Source organism: Nicotiana tomentosiformis, unplaced genomic scaffold (genome assembly GCF_000390325.3).
Source record: "Nicotiana tomentosiformis unplaced genomic scaffold, ASM39032v3 Un00159, whole genome shotgun sequence".
NCBI lineage: Eukaryota > Viridiplantae > Streptophyta > Magnoliopsida > Solanales > Solanaceae > Nicotiana > Nicotiana tomentosiformis.
The window spans coordinates 87,103-109,000 of NW_027174718.1; the positions used below are offsets into that span (position 1 = coordinate 87,103).

The following is a 21,898-nucleotide window of genomic DNA, read 5'->3' on the forward strand; positions in this document are numbered from 1 at the left end:
CTAGAAAGAAGTTGGATGAAGATTAATTTGGAATTTAAATAAGTTGTTTTCAGCTAATCCAAACAGGTTGTATGCTACTTTAATACTGAAAAAAGTTAAACATTTTTTCATTGTTATTCCCAAGTATTTATCTTTTGATTTTTTATTGACGGATTATCATGTTTGTTTAAGTCAGTACTAGTCTTCATAGTCCACCACTCAACCATTTAGATGCGCAATGTTCTGTCTTATCATTACTCAGTTAAGAAACCCTCGCTCGCCTTTGTATTACAATATAGGTCGGATGTGCACCCGTAAACTATTTTTTGAGATTTACAACAACTCCTTAATCGTAAAAACTATAGCTTCCTTTTTTCACACAATTTGACGAAAAACACAAATAACTAAGAGATGAAAGAAAGCTAGAAAGAAGTTGGATGAAGATTAATTTGGAATTTAAATAAGTTGTTTTCAGCTAATCCAAACAGGTTGTATGCTACTTTAATACTGAAAAAAGTTAAACATTTTTTCATTGTTATTCCCAAGTATTTATCTTTTGATTTTTTATTGACGGATTATCATTTTTGTTTAAGTCAGTACTAGTCTTCATAGTCCACCAATCAACCATTTAGATGCGCAATGTTCTGTCTTATCATTACTCAGTTAAGAAACCCTCGCTCGCCTTTGTATTACAATATTGGTCGGATGTGCACCCGTAAACTATTTTTTGAGATTTACAACAACTCCTTAATCGTAAAAACTATAGCTTCCTTTTTTTCACACAATTTGACGAAAAACACCGATAACTAAGAGATGAAAGAAAGCTAGAAATAAGTTGGATGAAGATTAATTTGGAATTTAAATAAGTTGTTTTCAACTAATCCAAACAGGCTGTGTGCGACTTAAATACTGAAAAAAGTTAAACATTTTTTCATTGTTATTCCCAAGTATTTATCTTTTGATTTTTTATTGACGGATTACCATGTTTGTTTAAGTCAGTACGAGTCTTCATAGTCCACTACTCAACCATTTAGATGCGCAATGTTCTGTCTTATCATTACTCAGTTAAGAAACCCTCGCTCGCCTTTGTATTACAATATAGGTCGGATGTGCACCCGTAAACTATTTTTTGAGATTTACAACAACTCCTTAATCGTAAAAACTATAGCTTCCTTTTTTCACACAATTTGACGAAAAACACAAATAACTAAGAGATGAAAGAAAGTAGAAAGAAGTTGGATGAAGATTAATTTGGAATTTAAATAAGTTGTTTTCAGCTAATCCAAACAGGTTGTATGCTACTTTAATACTGAAAAAAGTTAAACATTTTTTCATTGTTATTCCCAAGTATTTATCTTTTGATTTTTTATTGACGGATTACCATGTTTGTTTAAGTCAGTACGAGTCTTCATAGTCCACTACTCAACCATTTAGATGCGCAATGTTCTGTCTTATCATTACTCAGTTAAGAAACCCTCGCTCGCCTTTGTATTACAATATAGGTCGGATGTGCACCCGTAAACTATTTTTTGAGATTTACAACAACTCCTTAATCGTAAAAACTATAGCTTTCTTTTTTTCACACAATTTGACGAAAAACACAGATAACTAAGAGATGAAAGAAAGCTAGAAAGAAGTTGGATGAAGATTAATTTGGAATTTAAATAAGTTGTTTTCAACTAATCCAAACAGGTTGTATGCTACTTTAATACTGAAAAAAGTTAAACATTTTTTCATTGTTATTCCCAAGTATTTATCTTTTGATTTTTTATTGACGGATTATCATGTTTGTTTAAGTCAGTACTAGTCTTCATAGTCCACCACTCAACCATTTAGATGCGCAATGTTCTGTCTTATCATTACTCAGTTAAGAAACCCTCGCTCGCCTTTGTATTACAATATAGGTCGGATGTGCACCTGTAAACTATTTTTTGAGATTTACAACAACTCCTTAATCGTAAAAACTATAGCTTCCTTATTTTCCCACAATTTGACGAAAAACACCGATAACTAAGAGATGAAAGAAAGCTAGAAAGAAGTTGGATGAAGATTAATTTGGAATTTAAATAAGTTGTTTTCAACTAATCCAAACAGGCTGTGTGCTACTTTAATACTGAAAAAAGTTAAACATTTTTTCATTGTTATTCCCAAGTATTTATCTTTTGATTTTTTATTGACGGATTATCATGTTTGTTTAAGTCAGTACTAGTCTTCATAGTCCACCAATCAACCATTTAGATGCGCAATGTTCTGTCTTATCATTACTCAGTTAAGAAACCCTCGCTCGCCTTTGTATTACAATATAGGTCGGATGTGCACCCGTAAACTATTTTTTGAGATTTACAACAACTCCTTAATCGTAAAAACTATAGCTTCCTTTTTTTCACACAATTTGACGAAAAACACCGATAACTTAGAGATGAAAGAAAGCTAGAAAGAAGTTGGATGAAGATTAATTTGGAATTTAAATAAGTTGTTTTCAGCTAATCCAAACAGGCTGTGTGCGACTTAAATACTGAAAAAAGTTAAACATTTTTTCATTGTTATTCCCAAGTATTTATCTTTTGATTTTTTACTGACGGATTATCATGTTTGTTTAAGTCAGTACTAGTCTTCATAGTCTACCACTCAACCATTTAGATGCGCAATGTTCTGTCTTATCATTACCTAGTTAAGAAACCCTCGCTCGCCTTTGTATTACAATATTGGTCGGATGTGCACCCGTAAACTATTTTTTGAGATTTACAACAACTCCTTAATCGTAAAAACTATAGCTTCCTTTTTTTCACACAATTTGACGAAAAACACAGATAACTAAGAGATGAAAGAAAGCTAGAAAGAAGTTGGATGAAGATTAATTTGGAATTTAAATAAGTTGTTTTCAGCTAATCCAAACAGGTTGTATGCTACTTTAATACTGAAAAAAGTTAAACATTTTTTCATTGTTATTCCCAAGTATTTATCTTTTGATTTTTTATTGACGGATTATCATGTTTGTTTAAGTCAGTACTAGTCTTCATAGTCCACCACTCAACCATTTAGATGCGCAATGTTCTGTCTTATCATTACTCAGTTAAGAAACCCTCGCTCGCCTTTGTATTACAATATAGGTCGGATGTGCACCCGTAAACTATTTTTTGAGATTTACAACAACTCCTTAATCGTAAAAACTATAGCTTCCTTTTTTTCACACAATTTGACGAAAAACACAGATAACTAAGAGATGAAAGAAAGCTAGAAAGAAGTTGGATGAAGATTAATTTGGAATTTAAATAAGTTGTTTTCAGCTAATCCAAACAGGTTGTATGCTACTTTAATACTGAAAAAAGTTAAACATTTTTTCATTGTTATTCCCAAGTATTTATCTTTTGATTTTTTATTGACGGATTATCATGTTTGTTTAAGTCAGTACTAGTCTTCATAGTCCACCACTCAACCATTTAGATGCGCAATGTTCTGTCTTATCATTACTCAGTTAAGAAACCCTCGCTCGCCTTTGTATTACAATATTGGTCGGATGTGCACCCGTAAACTATTTTTTGAGATTTACAACAACTCCTTAATCGTAAAAACTATAGCTTCCTTTTTTCACACAATTTGACGAAAAACACAGATAACTAAGAGATGAAAGAAAGCTAGAAAGAAGTTTGATGAAGATTAATTTGGAATTTAAATAAGTTGTTTTCAGCTAATCCAAACAGGTTGTATGCTACTTTAATACTGAAAAAAGTTAAACATTTTTTCATTGTTATTCCCAAGTATTTATCTTTTGATTTTTTATTGACGGATTATCATGTTTGTTTAAGTCAGTACGAGTCTTCATAGTCCACCACTCAACCATTTAGATGCGCAATGTTCTGTCTTATCATTACTCAGTTAAAAAACCCTCGCTCGCCTTTGTATTACAATATAGGTCGGATGTGCACCCGTAAACTATTTTTTGAGATTTACAACAACTCCTTAATCGTAAAAACTATAGCTCCCTTTTTTTCACACAATTTGACGAAAAACACAGATAACTAAGAGATGAAAGAAAGCTAGAAAGAAGTTGGATGAAGATTAATTTGGAATTTAAATAAGTTATTTTCAGCTAATCCAAACAGGTTGTATGCTACTTTAATACTGAAAAAAGTTAAACATTTTTTCATTGTTATTCCCAAGTATTTATCTTTTGATTTTTTATTGACGGATTATCATATTTGTTTAAGTCAGTACTAGTCTTCATAGTCCACCACTCAACCATTTAGATGCGCAATGTTCTGTCTTATCATTACTCAGTTAAGAAACCCTCGCTCGCCTTTGTATTACAATATAGGTCGTATGTGCACCCGTAAACTATTTTTTGAGATTTACAACAACTCCTTAATCGTAAAAACTATAGCTTCCTTTTTTTCACACAATTTGACGAAAAACACAGATAACTAAGAGATGAAAGAAAGCTAGAAAGAAGTTGGATGAAGATTAATTTGGAATTTAAATAAGTTGTTTTCAGCTAATCCAAACAGGTTGTATGCTACTTTAACACTGAAAAAAGTTAAATATTTTTTCATTGTTATTCCCAAGTATTTATCTTTTGATTTTTTATTGACGGATTATCATGTTTCTTTAAGTCAGTACTAGTCTTCATAGTCCACCACTCAACCATTTAGATGCGCAATGTTCTGTCTTATCATTACTCAGTTAAGAAACCCTCGCTCGCCTTTGTATTACAATATAGGTCGGATGTGCACCCGTAAACTATTTTTTGAGATTTACAACAACTCCTTAATCGTAAAAACTATAGCTTCCTTTTTTTCACACAATTTGACGAAAAACACAGATAACTAAGAGATGAAAGAAAGCTAGAAAGAAGTTGGATGAAGATTAATTTGGAATTTAAATAAGTTGTTTTCAGCTAATCCAAACATGTTGTATGCTACTTTAATACTGAAAAAAGTTAAACATTTTTTCATTGTTATTCCCAAGTATTTATCTATTGATTTTTTATTGACGGATTATCATGTTTGTTTAAGTCAGTACTAGTCTTCATAGTCCACCACTCAACCATTTAGATGCGCAATGTTCTGTCTTATCATTACTCAGTTAAGAAACCCTCGCTCGCCTTTGTATTACAATATAGGTCGGATGTGCACCTGTAAACTATTTTTTGAGATTTACAACAACCCCTTAATCGTAAAAACTATAGCTTCCTTATTTTCCCACAATTTGACGAAAAACACCGATAACTAAGAGATGAAAGAAAGCTAGAAAGAAGTTGGATGAAGATTAATTTGGAATTTAAATAAGTTGTTTTCAACTAATCCAAACAGGCTGTGTGCTACTTTAATACTGAAAAAAGTTAAACATTTTTTCATTGTTATTCCCAAGTATTTATCTTTTGATTTTTTTTTGACGGATTATCATGTTTGTTTAAGTCAGTACTAGTCTTCATAGTCCACCACTCAACCATTTAGATGCGCAATGTTCTGTCTTATCATTACTCAGTTAAGAAACCCTCGCTCGCCTTTGTATTACAATATAGGTCGGATGTGCACCCGTAAACTATTTTTTGAGATTTACAACAACTCCTTAATCGTAAAAACTATAGCTTCCTTTTTTTCACACAATTTGACGAAAAACACAGATAACTAAGAGATGAAAGAAAGCTAGAAAGAAGTTGGATGAAGATTAATTTGGAATTTAAATAAGTTGTTTTCAGCTAATCCAAACAGGTTGTATGCTACTTTAATACTGAAAAAAGTTAAACATTTTTTCATTGTTATTCCCAAGTATTTATCTTTTGATTTTTTATTGACGGATTATCATGTTTGTTTAAGTCAGTACTAGTCTTCATAGTCCACCACTCAACCATTTAGATGCGCAATGTTCTGTCTTATCATTACTCAGTTAAGAAACCCTCGCTCGCGTTTGTATTACAATATAGGTCGGATGTGCACCTGTAAACTAATTTTTGAGATTTACAACAACTCCTTAATCGTAAAAACTATTGCTTCCTTTTTTTCACACAATTTGACGAAAAACACAGATAACTAAGAGATGAAAGAAAGCTAGAAATACTTGCGAAATATTCATCATAATTTAATAGTAAAGACAGTTAAATTGTATTTAACAATCATAAAATAACACAAATTTTTATGTTATAATAAAAAAAAAATTATAAAAATTAAATTTGATCTCAATCCAAAATTTCTATCAAGACCCAAGGCTTTTTGATTTTGCAAAAAAAAAATATTAAAAGATTTGAATTAAGAGAAATTGTTATTTTACGGTATTTTAAATATAGGAGGCTCTTTTTTGAGTGTCTTTGCTAAAGATCAGAGATAAAATAATAGAATAGATGTAAACATATAAAAAATAATAAACGATAAATAGAAAATTGGGAAGTAGCCAAAAAGGAAAATGACTGGGACAAAGGAAATAAAAAGCACAACAAAAAAGGAAAGTTAGACAAGGTACAAGATAAATTCGAACTTGAATTTTGCATTCGAGAAACGCTTTCACAATGGTCTACCATCCATGGCACCTTTGTCTAGTTTGCGATTGGGGGTGGCAAGATCAAATATTTAACCTAGTTTAAGAAAATTTCTACATAAATATATGATAATTTTACCAATCTAGCGAGTGCCATACCACCCCACCCTAAAGGGTGGATCCGCCCCTGGTTGATGGTAAGCTAATCAATATTAATGACCGCGCAAGAGTTTATGATGAGAGCTTGGAACAAAAGATGTCTACTTTTAAATCGCTCGCTAGGACATTTATTGGGTATCCATCAAAGCAAGAAATGATGAAGAAAAATGTGATTGAAGCATTAGCTGATGCACAAAGCGACCAGCCCATGTATTTCAGTAAAGCTAGAGTGCTGAAATCTGAGATAGATTTTCTAAATCGCAACTGTCCGAGTAAAGAAATTAAAATGACGCAGCAAATAGTTACAACTTGTCAAAAGTTTTTAGAAAGTGCCACTTCTTATGACCCTGAATTCACTCCATGGATGCGCCTCGCGCCTACCAAAGGCGCGGAGTCACCCACTTCTAACAAGTGGGAAGATGTTCTTGAAATGTTTCTCGACCTTAGTAATTGCTTGAGTGAAGAGACAAAAATAACTTCGGAGTAAGAAGCTTGAGGTCATGAAAGAGGGACTTCATCAGATTAGGGATGTTTCGATAGACAAAAACATTGGATATAAGGAAACTCGCCACCAAGAAAGTTTAGTGCACAAGAAATTAACTAAAACATTTGGCCACTCATCACGATGTGTGTTCACACTTCCTCTTTATTATCTTTATGGCAGCATATGGGATATTGAAGTTGAAGTTTGTGGAGGGCTTTATGCAATTGGTCGCGGGGACAAGTTCCGTCTATGCACGGGAAAGATCTTAACATCCAATGAGCAGAATATACTGCAGAGTGGGGTAAAGCAGCTAAGCAGAGTTCTGGGGCGTTTCAAGTTTGTATGGGAAACGGCAGGAATGAAAGGCGACCTAGAAGTACAAGGCCATTTGTGGTGCATTGGTGCGGAGAATAAGTCATTTACCTATAGAAACAATCTGTTCTTGTTGCATTCTATTAGTTGCTAATGCAAGACTTTTCTCTGACAATGAGAACTAGAAAGGTTCCACCAGAGGATGATGTATTCAGCAATGAATGTGTATCGTAGGTTAGCATGTAATCAACTATTTGCTGTCATATCATTTTCAGTTTGTTATGATGGGGGAACTTTATGTCTGAGCTACAAGACAATCATCACTTCATTAGTTTGTTACAGCTGTGTGTGTCCTCACCATATGGGAGAGAATAGAAAGACAAGAATTTATAATTTCGAAGTCAACAATTGCGCACAATAAAGAATCAAAGAAGTGAACATTTTCTTAACAGTTCCATAGTCTCTTGAAGATAAGTACAAACGTCTCCGTACCGATCTGTAAGAATCTACTAAACCTGCTTGTGACTCATAATATCTATGAACCTAGAGCTCTGATACTAACTTGTCACGTCCCCAAATTCCCTCCGCAGGATGTCATGATGGCACCTAGTCTCTAAGACTAGGTAAGCCTATCAATGCGGAATAACTGAATATAAACTGAAATTTAATCCTTAATAACTGAATAAATAAGAACTGTAAATTTAACAATTACAACACCCAAAATACAGTAGAAATAAGTCACAAGCTTCTAATAACTTATCCTCAATGTCTCTATATATTAGAGTCTAAAGAAAATAAGAAAGACAACATAATAAGATAGAAGGGGACTCCGGAGTCTGCGGACGCTGGCAGATATCACCACGGGAGCCTTCACATTTAATTTTAAAGAAAATATTTTTCTCAAAATAGCATCTCGCATTTTAGCCACCCTTATCACACCGCATGACTTTTAGTAGTTCCCCTACTAGCCACGCGTATCAAGCCATCCTTATCTCACCGCATGCGTTTCAACACCCAGACCTTATACCATCGTATGCGTATCAATATCACAATATATCACAATTTGCACCTCAAGTGTCCAAACAATTCAACTTGCCAAAATAAATCAACAACAATAATATTTTCCACAATAAGGAACTCACAACTCAATCACAATGAGTACAAAATCTCACAAAATATTTAGGAATGAATAACTCAGCAAAAATAATATTTCACAAATTAAACACCTTGCCTTAATATCAAAATTTTAAATGTAAAATACTTCATTTTAATAATATCTAAATGAAGAAATCCAACCTTCAAATAATGCACGGAACAAAAGAAACAGAGTTTCAACTAAACAGGTAAAATCACTTAGTAGGAACAGGTCAGGCAAATTTAAAATATAAAAATATATTAATGATGATGAATATAACATAATAAAATAATTTAGTTAATATGCAACAATGATCCACACAATTTAAAGACATAATCTTTCACATTTAACCTGTGCACACACTCGTCACCTCGTGTACACGACTTTCAACACATCAAAATTTTTATATCAATATCAGTCCTAAGGGTAATTTCCCACACACAAGGTTGGACAAGTTACTTACCTCGAACTGGGTAATTCTTTACTCCGCTATGCCTTTGCCTCGTGAATTGGCCTCCGAAAGCCTCGTGTCTAGTCACAATTAATTCAATTCAATCAATACAAATTATTGGAATTTATTCCATATGAAAATATAAATTTTCCAACAAAATCCGAAATTTAACTCAAACATTGCCCGTGGGGGTCACGTGTCGGAACCTGATAAAAGTTACAAAATACGAATGCCCATTCAACCACGAGTCCAACCATACCAAAATTACTAAATTTCGACCTCAACTCGACCCTCAAATCTTCAATCTAAACTAAGAGGGTTTTCATAATTTTTCAACTCAAATCACCAATTAAATGTTAAAAACAACCATAGATTCGGGTAATTTGACCAATATTGAGTTAAGAACACTTACCCCGATATTTTCCTTGAAAAATCGCCTCACCTGATCTCTTAAAATCCAAAAATGAGTAAAAATTGCCAACCCCCGAATTATATGTTTTATCCAGGTATTTTCGCATTTGCGGACCAATTGTCGCTTCTGCGGAGTCGCATTTGCGACCACATTTTCGCTTCTGCGAAGCAGCACTGGACAGCTTCCTTCGCACCTGCGGACAATGGTCCGCTTCTGCGCAACCGCAGGTGCGACCTCGCCTCCCGCTTCTGCGCAACCTACGCTTATGCGGTTCGTTCCATCGCAGAAGCGACTTCGCTTCTGCGGAGCTCTTTCCGCTTCTGCGGCTCTAACTGGGTATCCCTTTGTCCGCTTATGAGAGCCACAGCTCTCTTGTGCGAGTCCGCACCTGCGGTCAGTTCCTCTACAGGTGCGATGACACCAAAAGCAGCAAATTTCAGAATTTGCCTAAGTCTAAAAATTGATCCGATTTCGATCCGGATTGCACTCGGGGTACTCGGGACCCCGTCCGTATATACCAACAAGTCCAGTAACATAACAGGACCTACTCGGAGTTTCAAATTACATCAAACAACATCGAAATTACGAATTGCACTTCGAATCGCACTTATGAGTTTTCAAGTTTCAAATTTACAAAACTCGTGCCGAAACGTATTAAATCAAGTCCCATTGACCCCAAATTTTGCACACAAGTCATAAATGACATAACGGACCTATTCAAATTTCCAGAATCAGATTTCGACCCTCTGATATAAAAAAAGTCAACTCTTCGGTCAAACTTCCAAACTTAAATTTCTATTTTAGCCATTTCAAGCCAAATTTAACTACGGACCTCCAAATAATTTTCCGGACATGCTCCTAAGTCCAAAATCACCATACGGAGCTATTGGAATCATTAAAATTCTATTCTGAGGTCATTTTCACATAAGTCAACATCTAGTCAACCTTTTCAACTTAAGCTTTCAACCTTGAGACTAAGTGTCTCAATTCATTCTGAAATCTCTCCGGACCCAAATCGCCTACCCCGGCAAGTCACATAACAGTTATAAAGTACAGAATGAGCAGTAAATAGGGGAACGGGGCTACAACTTTTAAAATGACTGGCCGGGTCGTTACAACCTCCCAAAGTACAAGGAATTGTAAAACTGCGCGGATCACCAAGTTTCTGTTGAAGCTTATTTTGAAGTATAGCACTACATTTTTCTGTAAGCTTAACCACTGAAACTTCTTCCAATTTTCTTTTACTTGACAAAATATCTTTAAAAAATTTAGCATATGCCGACATTTGCTTCAAAGCATTTGTAAAAGGTATGTTAATGTAAAGCTGTTTTAAAATTTCTAGAAAGTTTGAGAACTATTTGTCAATCTTTTCTCTTTTTAGCATTTGGGGAAAGGGGAGGGGTACTGAGTGAGGATTCGTCATCAATTCATTTTCTTGTACCTTCTTTTCCTTTATTTTTTTGTTCTTTTAGAAGTTCGTAGTCTCTTTTATTCTCACCTTCATTTACCTGTTCCATTTCTTGTGGCTTTCCTTGTCTATCTGCATATGGATTATCAAGAGTTTTACCAGACCGCAGAGAGATGGCTTGGAGATGTTCCTTTGAATTTTTCTCAGTGTTACTTGGTAGAGCACCTTTTATTTGTCCAGACATGAGGGTTGCTAATTGGCTCATCTGAATTTTCAAATTCTTGATTGCTAAATTTTGACTTTCAACTTTCTCGTCTGTAGCTTTAATGAATTTGTACATCATGTCTTCAAGGCTTTGTTGATGAGCTCTTTGGGGCTGTTGTTGATATTGCTGAAAATCTTGTTGCCCTCTATTTTGATTTTGAAAACCAGGTGGTCCCTGTGCCTGCTGCTTTTGATTGAAAAATCTTTGAGGATTTTCAGCATTATTTAGGTTACTCCATTGGAATCCCGGATGTTTTTGTGCCATAGGACTACCGAATGGATAACTGGTTCTATAACCAATAGCATTTATGTGTTCTTCATTTTGTGTTGAAGCTTGGCACTCATGATTGGGATGATTACCTCCACAAACGTCACAGTTCTCATGTTGAGATGATGATTGGGTAATTTACCTGAAAAGCCTCAACATTTTGTGTCAGAGTTGCAATTTGTTGTGCTAATGAATTCCAAGCCTCAACTTGATTGAGTCTTGCTGCTTTCTTAACAATCATTTTGTCTGAGGGCCATTGAACAATATTTTCTGAATTTTATTAAGCAATTTCATGGCTTCTGTAGTGGTTTTGCTCATTATGGATCCTCCTGATGCTGCGTCAATTACATTTCTAGCAAAGGGTTTAAGACCATGATAAAAAATATATAAGATATCAGTATCTTGGATACCATGGTGTGGAAATTTTTTTAACATTGCTTTTAATCATTCTCATGCTTGGTATACAGGTTCGGAATCTGTCTGCATAAAATTATTGATTTCTTGCTTCATTTTAAATATTTTTGCAGGTGAAAAATATTTATTAAGAAATTTCTGAGTCATTTGGTCCCATGTAGTGATTGACCTCTTGGCAGACTTCGCAACCATATTTTTGCTTCACCTTTTAATGAAAAGGGAAAAAGCTCAACCTGATAGCGTCAGTTGTGACTCCATTATACCTGCGAGTTTCAACTAATTCAAGAAAATTAATTAGATGGGTGTGAGGATATTCACTCGCATCACCAGTAAACTGACATGACTGTTGAATGGTTTGAATCAAGCCTGTGCGAATTTTAAAGTTGTTTGCTGCAATTGGTGATCTTCTCACACTTGATTCTCCTTCAAAATGATTCGGCCTTGCATAATATCTGAGTATTCTGTCACATCGTGGAGCCACCTCATCGGACTATTTTTCCACTTGATGTAATTTTTTAATTTATGAAAAGAGCTAGCTGATCTTAAAAATAATAGTATGATATTGTAGAGTAAAATAAAAATTAAAAATATGGAATAAAAATTAAAAATATGAGAGTTTCTCCAAATTTCTTTAGCAACACTGATTCAATTTTGTGAGGAGCTAAATCATTTCCTTTTAAGTAGGTGGTAATATGCTCTTGTGGGTTTGAAGTCCCGTCATACTTTGGCACTTCAGGCATTTTGAACCGCTTCGGGATTAGTTCGGGTGCCGCACTCGGCTTGTACGGGAATTGAGTATACTTCTTCGAGTCCGGGCCTTTCAATACTGGTGGCGCGCCCGAGATTTGGTCCACGCGGGCGATTACTTCACTCAGAAACCGTAAAATTTAATTCTTGAACGGGTCGCTCTCGTTGTTGAGACCGGATCCGCTCCCCCCAGCCCCTTCGGAGCCAACTTCACCCCAGGAGTGTTGTTGTCGACTCTCTGCGTTGTTTGGTTTTTAGCAACCCTGGGAGGAATTGGATCTCGTCTGTTTGCATTATTCGAAACCGCCGATAGCGCCTGCTTCAGCTCCGTCATAACTTTATCCTGCCATGTGAGATGGCCTAGAATGATCGCATGTTGCTTTTGCAGGACCCTCACCGCATCCACGACATGCTTCTCGTCAGCATCATCGGGAGTTGTCTCCCGAATCTATCGAGGGTACTGCCTGTCATGCACCAGCGTGTCGTCATTCTCCTCATTGCGGGTGTCACTGATTGAATCCTCGAAATGAGGTTGAGCCCCTCGAATTTCAGGGTTGTGCGTGTTGTTAACAGTGTTATCTGCCATTTTTTATGATTTTTTCTAAGATAAAATAATCAAATCACGTTAGTAAAAAAGGCAAGGATCAATTTAATTGCACGACTGTCTAGGCCCCACAGTGGGCGCCAGACTGTTTACCCGTAAAATGGTACAGTTAAATTTATACATGATTTCTAGAAAAGTGAACTAATTTGATCCTGAAATAATGCAATAATTGAAGAAATGTACAATACTTAGCCTTAAAATGTAGATGAAACAGCAGAGATGACAGTTCCGGGAATAAAGTTTTCGGGCACAGCAATGATGAGATTAAAAAGCGGGAAAGTAAGATTGTATTAAGCATTGTATAGAATGTAGTGTAAGTTTAGCTAGAAAATTCGTGTCTTTTACAATGATAACTGGGCTCACTATTTATAGCTATGTCTAGGGAAGGATGTCCTAGGATCGTTCCCTCCTTTAATTTCAATTATGAGGGTCATTGATGAAGATGTAACGGTGAATATAAATGCCAAATTCTCTGTAACGGGCCGTCGCTCTTAATGCTGCAGAATATTTCTTATTAAATGCTACCGGAGCAGAGCATTTAATACACCTTTATGAACGTTATCCCTTCCGGTGACAAGCGGAATGGCTGTGTTCGGTCTTCGGCCATCCCCGTATTGGGTTCCATGTGTCTTTTCTTTAGATGACCACATGTCATATCATATTTCACCTTATACAATCACGGCCCAGAAGAATTCCATGAGGAGTCTTTGCCTTCTGAATGGTATGAGAAAGCTTTCTCAAAATTAACAAAATTGAGCCACTTGCTAAAGAATGTGGACTTAGTTGATGGTAAGCTAGTCAATGTTAATGATCGCGCGAGAGTTTATGATGAGAGCTTGAAACAAAAGATGACTACTTTTAAATCACTGGCTAGGACCTTTGTTGGGTGCGTCAATGCAAGAAAGGATGAAGAAGAATGTGATGGAAGCATTAGCTGATTCATAATACGACTAGCCTGTGTATTTCAGTAAAGCTAGCGAGAGGGAATCGATTACCATTGATTCCCTCACAAAAGTGTCAAACTTCTTGATTGTGTCTGCTCAACAAAAGAAGCTTGTCAGGCAATTAGTATGTGCACAGGTCACAAAGTACCCGATATGGACAGGGGTACTCGGGGAGATATTGATTGGACTGAAATCTGAGATAGATTTTCTAAATAGTAGGTGTCCGAGTAAAGAAATTAAAATGGCGCAGCAAATAGTTGCAACTTGTCAAAAGTTTTTAGAAAGTGCCACTTCTTATGACCTTGAATCCACTTCATGGATGCGCCTCGCACCTGCCAAAGGCGCGGAGTCACCCACTTCTCACAAGTGGGAAGATGTTCTTGAAATGTTTCTCGACCTTATTAATTGCTTGAGTGAAGAGACAAAATTAACTTCGGAGGTTAAGAAGCTTGAGGCCATGAAAGAAGGGCTTTATCAGATTAGGGATGTTCTGATAGACAAAAGCATTGGATATAAGGAAACTCGCCACCAGGAGAGTTTAGTGCACAAGAAGTTGAGTAAAACATTGGGTCACTCGTCACGATGTGTGTTCACACTTCTTCTTTATTATATTTATGGCAACATATGGGATATTGAAGTTGAAGTTTGTTGAGGACTTTATGCGCAATTGGTCGTGGGGACAAGTTCCGTCTATGCATGGGAAAGATCTTAACATCCAATGAGCAGAATATACTGCAGAGTGGGGTAAAGCAGCTAAGCAGAGTTCTGGGGCTTTTCAAGTTTGTATGGGAAACAGCAGGAATGAAAGGCGACCTAGAAGTACAAGGCCATTTGTGGTGCATTGGCGCGGAGAATAAGTCATTTACCTATAGAAACACTATGTTCTTGCTGCATTCTATTAGTTGCTAATGCCGGGCTTGTATCGTAGGTTAGTACGGCACCAGATATCGTAGGTGAATCTCTTTCGAGTGGGATTCACCTCTTCATTTCCCTCATCCAAAACTTTCAAGGCTTAAATTTTTTTGGCCATTCTCATTCCCTCTTCGGTCATTGAGTTTATAGTTTGATCTCCATATGCATAAACCTCTCTACCTGCACAAGATATTGGGTATGTTGTTGTATCTCTAGATGCATAAAAGTTACTCTCCAACTGTTTTTTATTTTCTAGATAATTTCTCAAACTTGTCATTTTTATCCAAATCGTGTACTAGTCTTCATAGTCAACCAAATAGTTGATGTGCAATGTGTCTTATTGACATCATAGTTTTTAGTGAAAGGCATTTTGTCTAAGTGGTATTTCACCATACCTATGAACAAGACATAGAGTTGGGTTCTGCCATAACTGTTTGGTCCAAAAAAAACATGAGATTCTCTCAAAGACGAGAATAATGGGAAGGAAAAGGCTAAAAGTAATTAGAATAAATTTCAACAGTAGACTAAGTTATTCCATCCTCAGTCCTCACGCCCAAATATAGAAAGGCAAACAACGTAGAGTTACTTATGTCATGCAAAATCTAAATTAACAAATTGGAGTTCCACAAAACTCTCATTTATTTAACAAGTACAATAAAATTACAAATATTGGCATAAAATTGTAAGGGGAACTCAACGAATTAACAAGTACATAATATTCATGCCTTGAGTGAAACACTTTTGTTGATGACTTGGGTAGGGGCCGCGCGAACGCAGGCCCCCGCTGCCACAAATTATGACGTAGGCTCGACCACTTGGGCCGACCTTAGGCGGGCACCCCTCCAAAGTGCAATGGAGGTCACCAACCTAGGCCATAGGTCTTATTGATCACCCATTGACCCCGTCCAGGTAAGTATGTTCCCTTGATGCTCCTCCCTATGCTTTTATATCCCTCCAGCTCTTGATTTTCTTTTGTGTTAGCCGATATGGGACATCTTGTGCCTAAGCTATCTTCTCTTTGAATAGGATAAGCAGTGTTTAGATCCTAGTGATACAAACTCAGTTCTTTTAAGTCCTCTATTGCCAGTATACTAACCAGTTTGGTGTAGCTAATCTATCTTTCATACCAGATGTCAAAACTTATGGAATTATAGCATTTGGTGCAATCCCCTAACCACATTGCAAGGATCCTATGTTTTCCAAAACACAGTACTAATTTTTTATGGAATTCGCTCTGCTCAATGCTAAGATCCTACGTCCTTTTTCTTGGATGGAATAGATGCTTAAATATAGGAGTTGCATTGATATGTGGTTATGGCATATGGAAAGAGGGCTGTGAGACTGGCATTGTACAGTTCTGAGACTGCAATTTCATCAACAATGTTTTTTCATTTTTATTCCTAAGTATTTATCTTTTGATTTTTTATTGACGGATTATCATGTTTGTTTAAGTCAGTACTAGTCTTCATAGTCCACCACTCAACCATTTAGATGCGCAATGTTCTGTCTTATCATTCGTGTACAAGATTGAAACTAAAATTGATGGGACACTCAGTTAAGAAACCCCTTGGAAAACTGCAATATTCTTTAGTGAACGGCAAAAAGAACAGTTAGCTCTCTACTCATCGCAAGGCTGTGTGGGATGTAGAGATGATTCGCTCGCCTTTGTCTTACAATATAGGTCGGATGTGCACCCGTAAACTATTTTTATATCCACATACAGTTGAGATTTACAACTCCTTAATCGTAAAAACTATAGCTTCCTTTCTTTCACACAATTAAACACAGATAACTAAGAAATGAAAGAAAGCCAGAAAGAAGCTAGATGAAGATTAATTTGGAACTTAAATAAGTTGTTTTCAGCTAATTCAAACAGGCTGTGTGCTACTTTAATACTGAAAAAAGTTAAACATACGCACACAAGACTGAAACTAGAATTGTAGGGGGTTCTCAAAGAAGAAAACCCCTCCAAAAATAGGCGTATGCCACTGAATGCAGCGCACACACGGTATTCTTTAGTAAAAGGCGAAAGAATAGTTCGCTTTGTGCTCACTGCGTGGCTGCGTGAGTTCTTCACTTGCCAGTGGTTCCCTTTTTATATTGGAACAAAGTCTGGATTTACTCTTTCTTTTCGATGTGGTACGCACATCACTCTTTTTTCCCTTAAGGCTTCAAAGTATGTTTCTCTCTGCTTTTCTTCTTCTTGTTCTTCTCCTTCTTCACCAGTCCTGCAATTACTATATGGTTGGAATTTACAAGTTTTTCAAAATAAAAACAACTTTTGCGGTTCTGCATGATTTGTAATCTAACTAAAGTGTATTTGATAACTATTTAAGTTGTAACCAATTGTAGTGGACTTGCCTAAAGTGTATGATGTTATAGGATAATTATTTGTTAGATATTCCTCCTTTTTGTCTTCAACTTGCACAGGTTGGATCAATCCTATCTTGAAAAAGGTCAATATGAGAAAATGACAGAGAGAAAGGACTTGCCGCCATATTACACCAAGTTTTAGTAACTCATGCTGCTCAATGTTGAGCTCCTTGAACTTAGCTGGTGATATTTTACTTGCTCCTTGTGATGAGGACTCACTTATCTACCCATTTTTATATTTGAGGTTTGGAAAAATATGATGAATCTCAGGCTGCTCCACAAGCTTGAAAAGATGATGTGATGGGGTTTGCTAATGATGTTTACAGTGAATAAAGGTTCAACACTATAGTATAATTTGGACCAAGTTAATTGCCTTCAAAAGCGGATACAAAATTTACGGTTCAATCTTTAAGGTTTTCAGTATTGAACCATTATGTTTTTAAAATTATGGACTCATATCTACTATTTGTTGCAATTTTAGTGAATTTTTAAACATAAATTTATGCTCCCCATCGAAAGTACTAGGTTCAGAATAACCCGATGCTCAAACACTGCATCCGCCCCCCTGATTGCCTCTACCAGGTTGGAAGATCCTGGCCACAATCAATGGTAGGATGTCCCCTTTTGATATCAAAATTCTTGAAGAACGGCATTTTGCTATGTGGAATCTCAGCCTAAGCATAAAACAGAACGGCTTTTATATTTGTCAATTTTGGTCAGAAAATATGAGATTCTCACAAGGAGAACCCAATGGTTAATTTCCTAGACTAGGCAAAGCATCTATCAATGTTATCCTGAAATATGCAAATTTTGAAAGCAGTGGCACTGCACTCCACCATCTGATTACTTGGCCACTTATTATTACCTCTTTCTGAGTTATATTATTAATGACAAGTCTCCAAAAATGGTTTTATTTTAAGATTGAAGCTAGTTAAATTCTAATAATTCAAGAAATAAGGTCTGACTTCCTTTGTAAAAAGTCACAATTTAGACAAGACAAAGAAGAAAATTGATCCTATATAACCACGAAAGAGAGCAGATTGATTTACTATAATTCCTAAGTAGAATTGTGTGAGATTAGACGTCACATACAATAACGTCATACTCTCTTATTCATGGAAAAGAGTAGTCTTACTTTTAAAATGTTACAAAAATCAACACTATGTCCTTTTAACAGTAGTAAATAATTTATATTTTCAATTTTTTTTATCTTGCTGAAGCTGGAATTGAGAGTAAAATAATGAATGTTACCCTCTCTTTCGAATGGAATTCACCTCTTCCTTTCCCTCAGCCAAACCTTTTAAGGCTTGAAATGTTTTGGCCATCCTCATTCCTTCTTCGATCACTGGTTCAGTTTAACTCACAAGCAGTGCCAAATGTGGAAAAAAATGATCCCTTTGTTTTCCGATGGACTCTGGGCCATTCAAAATAATAAAAGCAATAGCTTGAGCCATAAAAGTTTAGTTGAAGAATTGGATAGGGGCCGCGCGAACGCAGGCCCCCACTGCCACAAATTATGACGTAGGCTCAACCACTTGAGCCGACCTTAGGTGGACACCCCTCCAAAGTGCAATGGAAGTCACCAACCTAAGCCATGAGTCTTATTGATCGCCCATTGACCCCGTCCAAGTAAGTATGTTTCAATGTAACTCCTTGCTATGGTTTTATACACCTCCTGATCCTCAGTTTTCTTTGTGTCAGCCGATGAGGGACATTTTGCGTTTATTTTCCCCTATTTGGTCAGAAAAGTAAAAGTAAGCCATCCACTTTCTGCTTGTTTTCCCCTTGCTTTCTTTTCTTTTCCATTTATAGCACGCTTGATACATAAAAAAAATAGATTTAAGAGTAAAATACCAAAATTTCTCCTGAAACCTAATATGAGCAAATCATCTTTTGGATTAAGGGTGTTGTTTAGTACCTGAGGTCATTCTAAATGTATGATTACTGCAAAGTTGCTGAATTTACAGGGGGGAAGTAATGTGCAACACTGCAACCCTTGCTGCTGCCGGGGCGGATTTAGTGGGGCGGAAGGGAGTTCACCCGAACTCTCGCCGGAAAATTACATTGTATATCTAAGGTGAAATTCGGTTTGTGCATCTATATATTATATTTTGAATCCCCTTGACATAGCCCAAAAGCGTACCTTAGTAATCAAGGGCGTTCAAAATCTTTGTGAGGTCAATGGTTCAATTATCATTGGCGACATTTTGTTTTAATTTCTTAACTTTTTCTTGTTTGAACCCTCTTAGCAGAAATTCTGCCTTCGCCATGGCCTGCTAGGTAATCCAATATTTTGCTTTCGGAGTTAATTCATAATTACCATAACAAAAAGGATCAATCTTAACCGTAGGTCTCTAAAGAGGATAGCATATTTTCCTCAGATTGTATGACATCCAGTTTCCAGAAGAAAAAAGTTCAGTTTAATAAGTGATGTTCATTTCCATTCTCAAAAAATAACTTAGGAAGAGCCCCAAATTTATTCCACTTAGTTCTTCAACTAGTATGCCTATAAAACATCTCGTTAAAGGTTACAAACTAGAATTGTACGGGGAACAAGATATGGCACAAATCCATTCCCTTCAAACAATCTTTCATGTGTTGGAGGGTCTTCTTTGGTAGAATGTCACGACCCAATTTCACCTATAGGTCGTGATGGAGCCCAACACTTATAGCTAGGCAAGCCAACTTGTAATTTAAACCCATATTCAATTCTTTAAAAATTAACCGAGTAATTAAACTCTTCTTACTTACAAGAATTTAGACAATGTGAGAAGAATTAGTAAATTAAAATAACCAAGAACAGAATTTAAATCCAAACATTCTACTAGTGTGTGTGCCAAGATCTGGTGTCACAAGTGTATGAGCATCTAGTAGATTATACAAAAAAATTATAAAAACTGTCTGAAATGAAATAGACAAAATAAAACTCTCAGAAGAGGCACTAGTTGCTGCAGAACGGCTCAGAAAGCAGCTCGCCACTAAGCCTCTGGATAACGCTGGTGCGCGCCGATAGGTCCAACAATAGTACCTGTCTCAGGTCCTGCACAAAAAGTGCAGCAAGCGTAGCATGAGTACGTAAACAACGTGTACCCAGTAATTATCAAGCCTAATCTCGAAGAGGTAGAAACGAGATGGTCGACTTTGACACTCACTAAGGGTTAATAATAATAATAAATATAATAAAAATAGAAATATTTAAATCAACATGATTCACAGAGTTAACAATAATTTTATTTAACCAACATAAATAATTAAATTCCTTCAAATGCAATAATTCCCAATCTATTAAATTAAATTCACAAGCTGCAATTAAAATATCAAGGTATCGTGTAATTATTTTTATTAGGCACGATTTCTGCCGAGGTCGTACGGCCCGATCTAGAGTGTTGTGTACACTGCCGAGGGACGTGCGGCGCGATCCATAGATGCATCTATATTGCCGAGGCGTTCGGCTCGCATCACAAGAAAGGAAGACATTTTCTTATGTACCTCCGGAAGGAGAGTATATTTATTATAAGATTAATTCGAGAGGATGAACAATTTCTTTTAACAATTAATTAATTTAAGCAGAAAATTAAGTATATAGGATTTCCATCTTTTACTATCTTTCCCTAACAATTCACAATATATTTCAAATAATTTAATTAAACAAAGGATACAATTTACACACATAATTCATGCTTTGAGTCCTAAACTACCCGGACTTTAGCATAGATAGTAGCTACGTACGGACTCTCGTCATCTCGTGCGTACGTAACCCCCATATATAGCAACAATTATTAATTTAATCATCTATGGGGTAAATTCTCCATCACAAGATTAGACAAGAGACTTACCTCAACTTGCTCCAATTTAATCCATTAGTAGGTCTTTCCTTCGATTATCCAACTCTGTATGGCTCGAATCTAGCCAAAATAATTCGATACAATCACTAAAAATTATAGGAATCAATTTCATAAGAAAATACTATATTTTTTAATAAAAATTCGAAATTAACTCAAAAATTATCCGTGGGGCCCACGTCTCGGAATTCGGCGTAAGTTACGAAATACGAACGCGCACTCAACCACGAGTCTACCCATACCAAAATTACTAAATTCCGATAACAAATCCTCAAATCTATCCAAGAGGGTTTTCAAACTTTTCCAACTTAATTCACCAATTAAATGATAAAAACAGTTATGGATTCGGGTAATTTAACCAATATTGAATTAAGAACACTTACCCCGTTGTTTTCTCTGAAAATCTCCCAAAAATCGCCTCAATCCGAGCTCCAAATAGGTAAAAATGAAAAATGGTCAGAACTTAAACTCTCTGTCCAGTGATTTCTTCTACGCGATCGCGAACTTCCTCACGCGATCGCGAACTTCCTCACGGGATCGCGAAGCACAATTTTAACACTGCCAAAATTAACTCTACGCGATCACGGAAAATCCCACACGATCGCGAAGCACTAACTCCGCAAACCTACGCGATCGCGAAGCATTAAGCGCGCGTGGCCCAACTCTTCCCTCCGTTCCTCTTCGCGAACGCGGCCTTAGCCACGCGTTCGCATAGCACA

At 36.1% G+C, this 21,898-nt stretch overlaps 1 protein-coding gene, 1 long non-coding RNA gene and 3 other non-coding genes across 5 annotated transcripts; 1 reads left to right on the plus strand and 4 right to left on the minus strand.

The window, feature by feature from the left end:
- Window positions 1–6,706: 6,706 nt before the first annotated feature.
- LOC138903920 (uncharacterized) lies at window positions 6,707–7,639 on the plus strand. The gene is made up of 3 exons (XM_070192494.1): window positions 6,707–7,092; window positions 7,274–7,469; window positions 7,553–7,639. The coding sequence occupies exons 1-3, from the start codon at window positions 6,707–6,709 to the stop codon at window positions 7,637–7,639; spliced, it is 669 nt and encodes a 222-aa protein (XP_070048595.1).
- An 8,081-nt stretch (window positions 7,640–15,720) lies between these two features.
- LOC117277490 (U1 spliceosomal RNA) lies at window positions 15,721–15,881 on the minus strand. The gene has a single exon (XR_004507789.2). It is a non-coding gene; the product is annotated as a U1 spliceosomal RNA (small nuclear RNA).
- A 1,024-nt stretch (window positions 15,882–16,905) lies between these two features.
- Window positions 16,906–18,952, minus strand: LOC138903919 (uncharacterized). Its single transcript, XR_011413206.1, has 2 exons — window positions 18,589–18,952; window positions 16,906–17,192 (listed from the first exon to the last, which is right to left on the minus strand). It is a non-coding gene; the product is annotated as an uncharacterized lncRNA (long non-coding RNA).
- Window positions 16,910–17,026, minus strand: LOC138903921 (U5 spliceosomal RNA). Its single transcript, XR_011413207.1, has one exon. It is a non-coding gene; the product is annotated as a U5 spliceosomal RNA (small nuclear RNA).
- On the minus strand, window positions 18,814–18,974 carry LOC138903922 (U1 spliceosomal RNA). The gene has a single exon (XR_011413208.1). It is a non-coding gene; the product is annotated as a U1 spliceosomal RNA (small nuclear RNA).
- Window positions 18,975–21,898: the final 2,924 nt, after the last annotated feature.

Bases quoted from the DNA above. Each gene is read 5' to 3' on its own strand.
- LOC138903920 (XM_070192494.1), top strand. From the start codon at position 6,707: ATGTCTACTTTTAAATCGCTCGCTAGGACATTTATTGGGTATCCATCA. The intron at 7,093-7,273 runs GTAAGAAGCTTG...TCTTTATGGCAG, and splicing joins GAGACAAAAATAACTTCGGA to CATATGGGATATTGAAGTTG. The intron at 7,470-7,552 runs GTACAAGGCCAT...GCATTCTATTAG, and splicing joins GAATGAAAGGCGACCTAGAA to TTGCTAATGCAAGACTTTTC.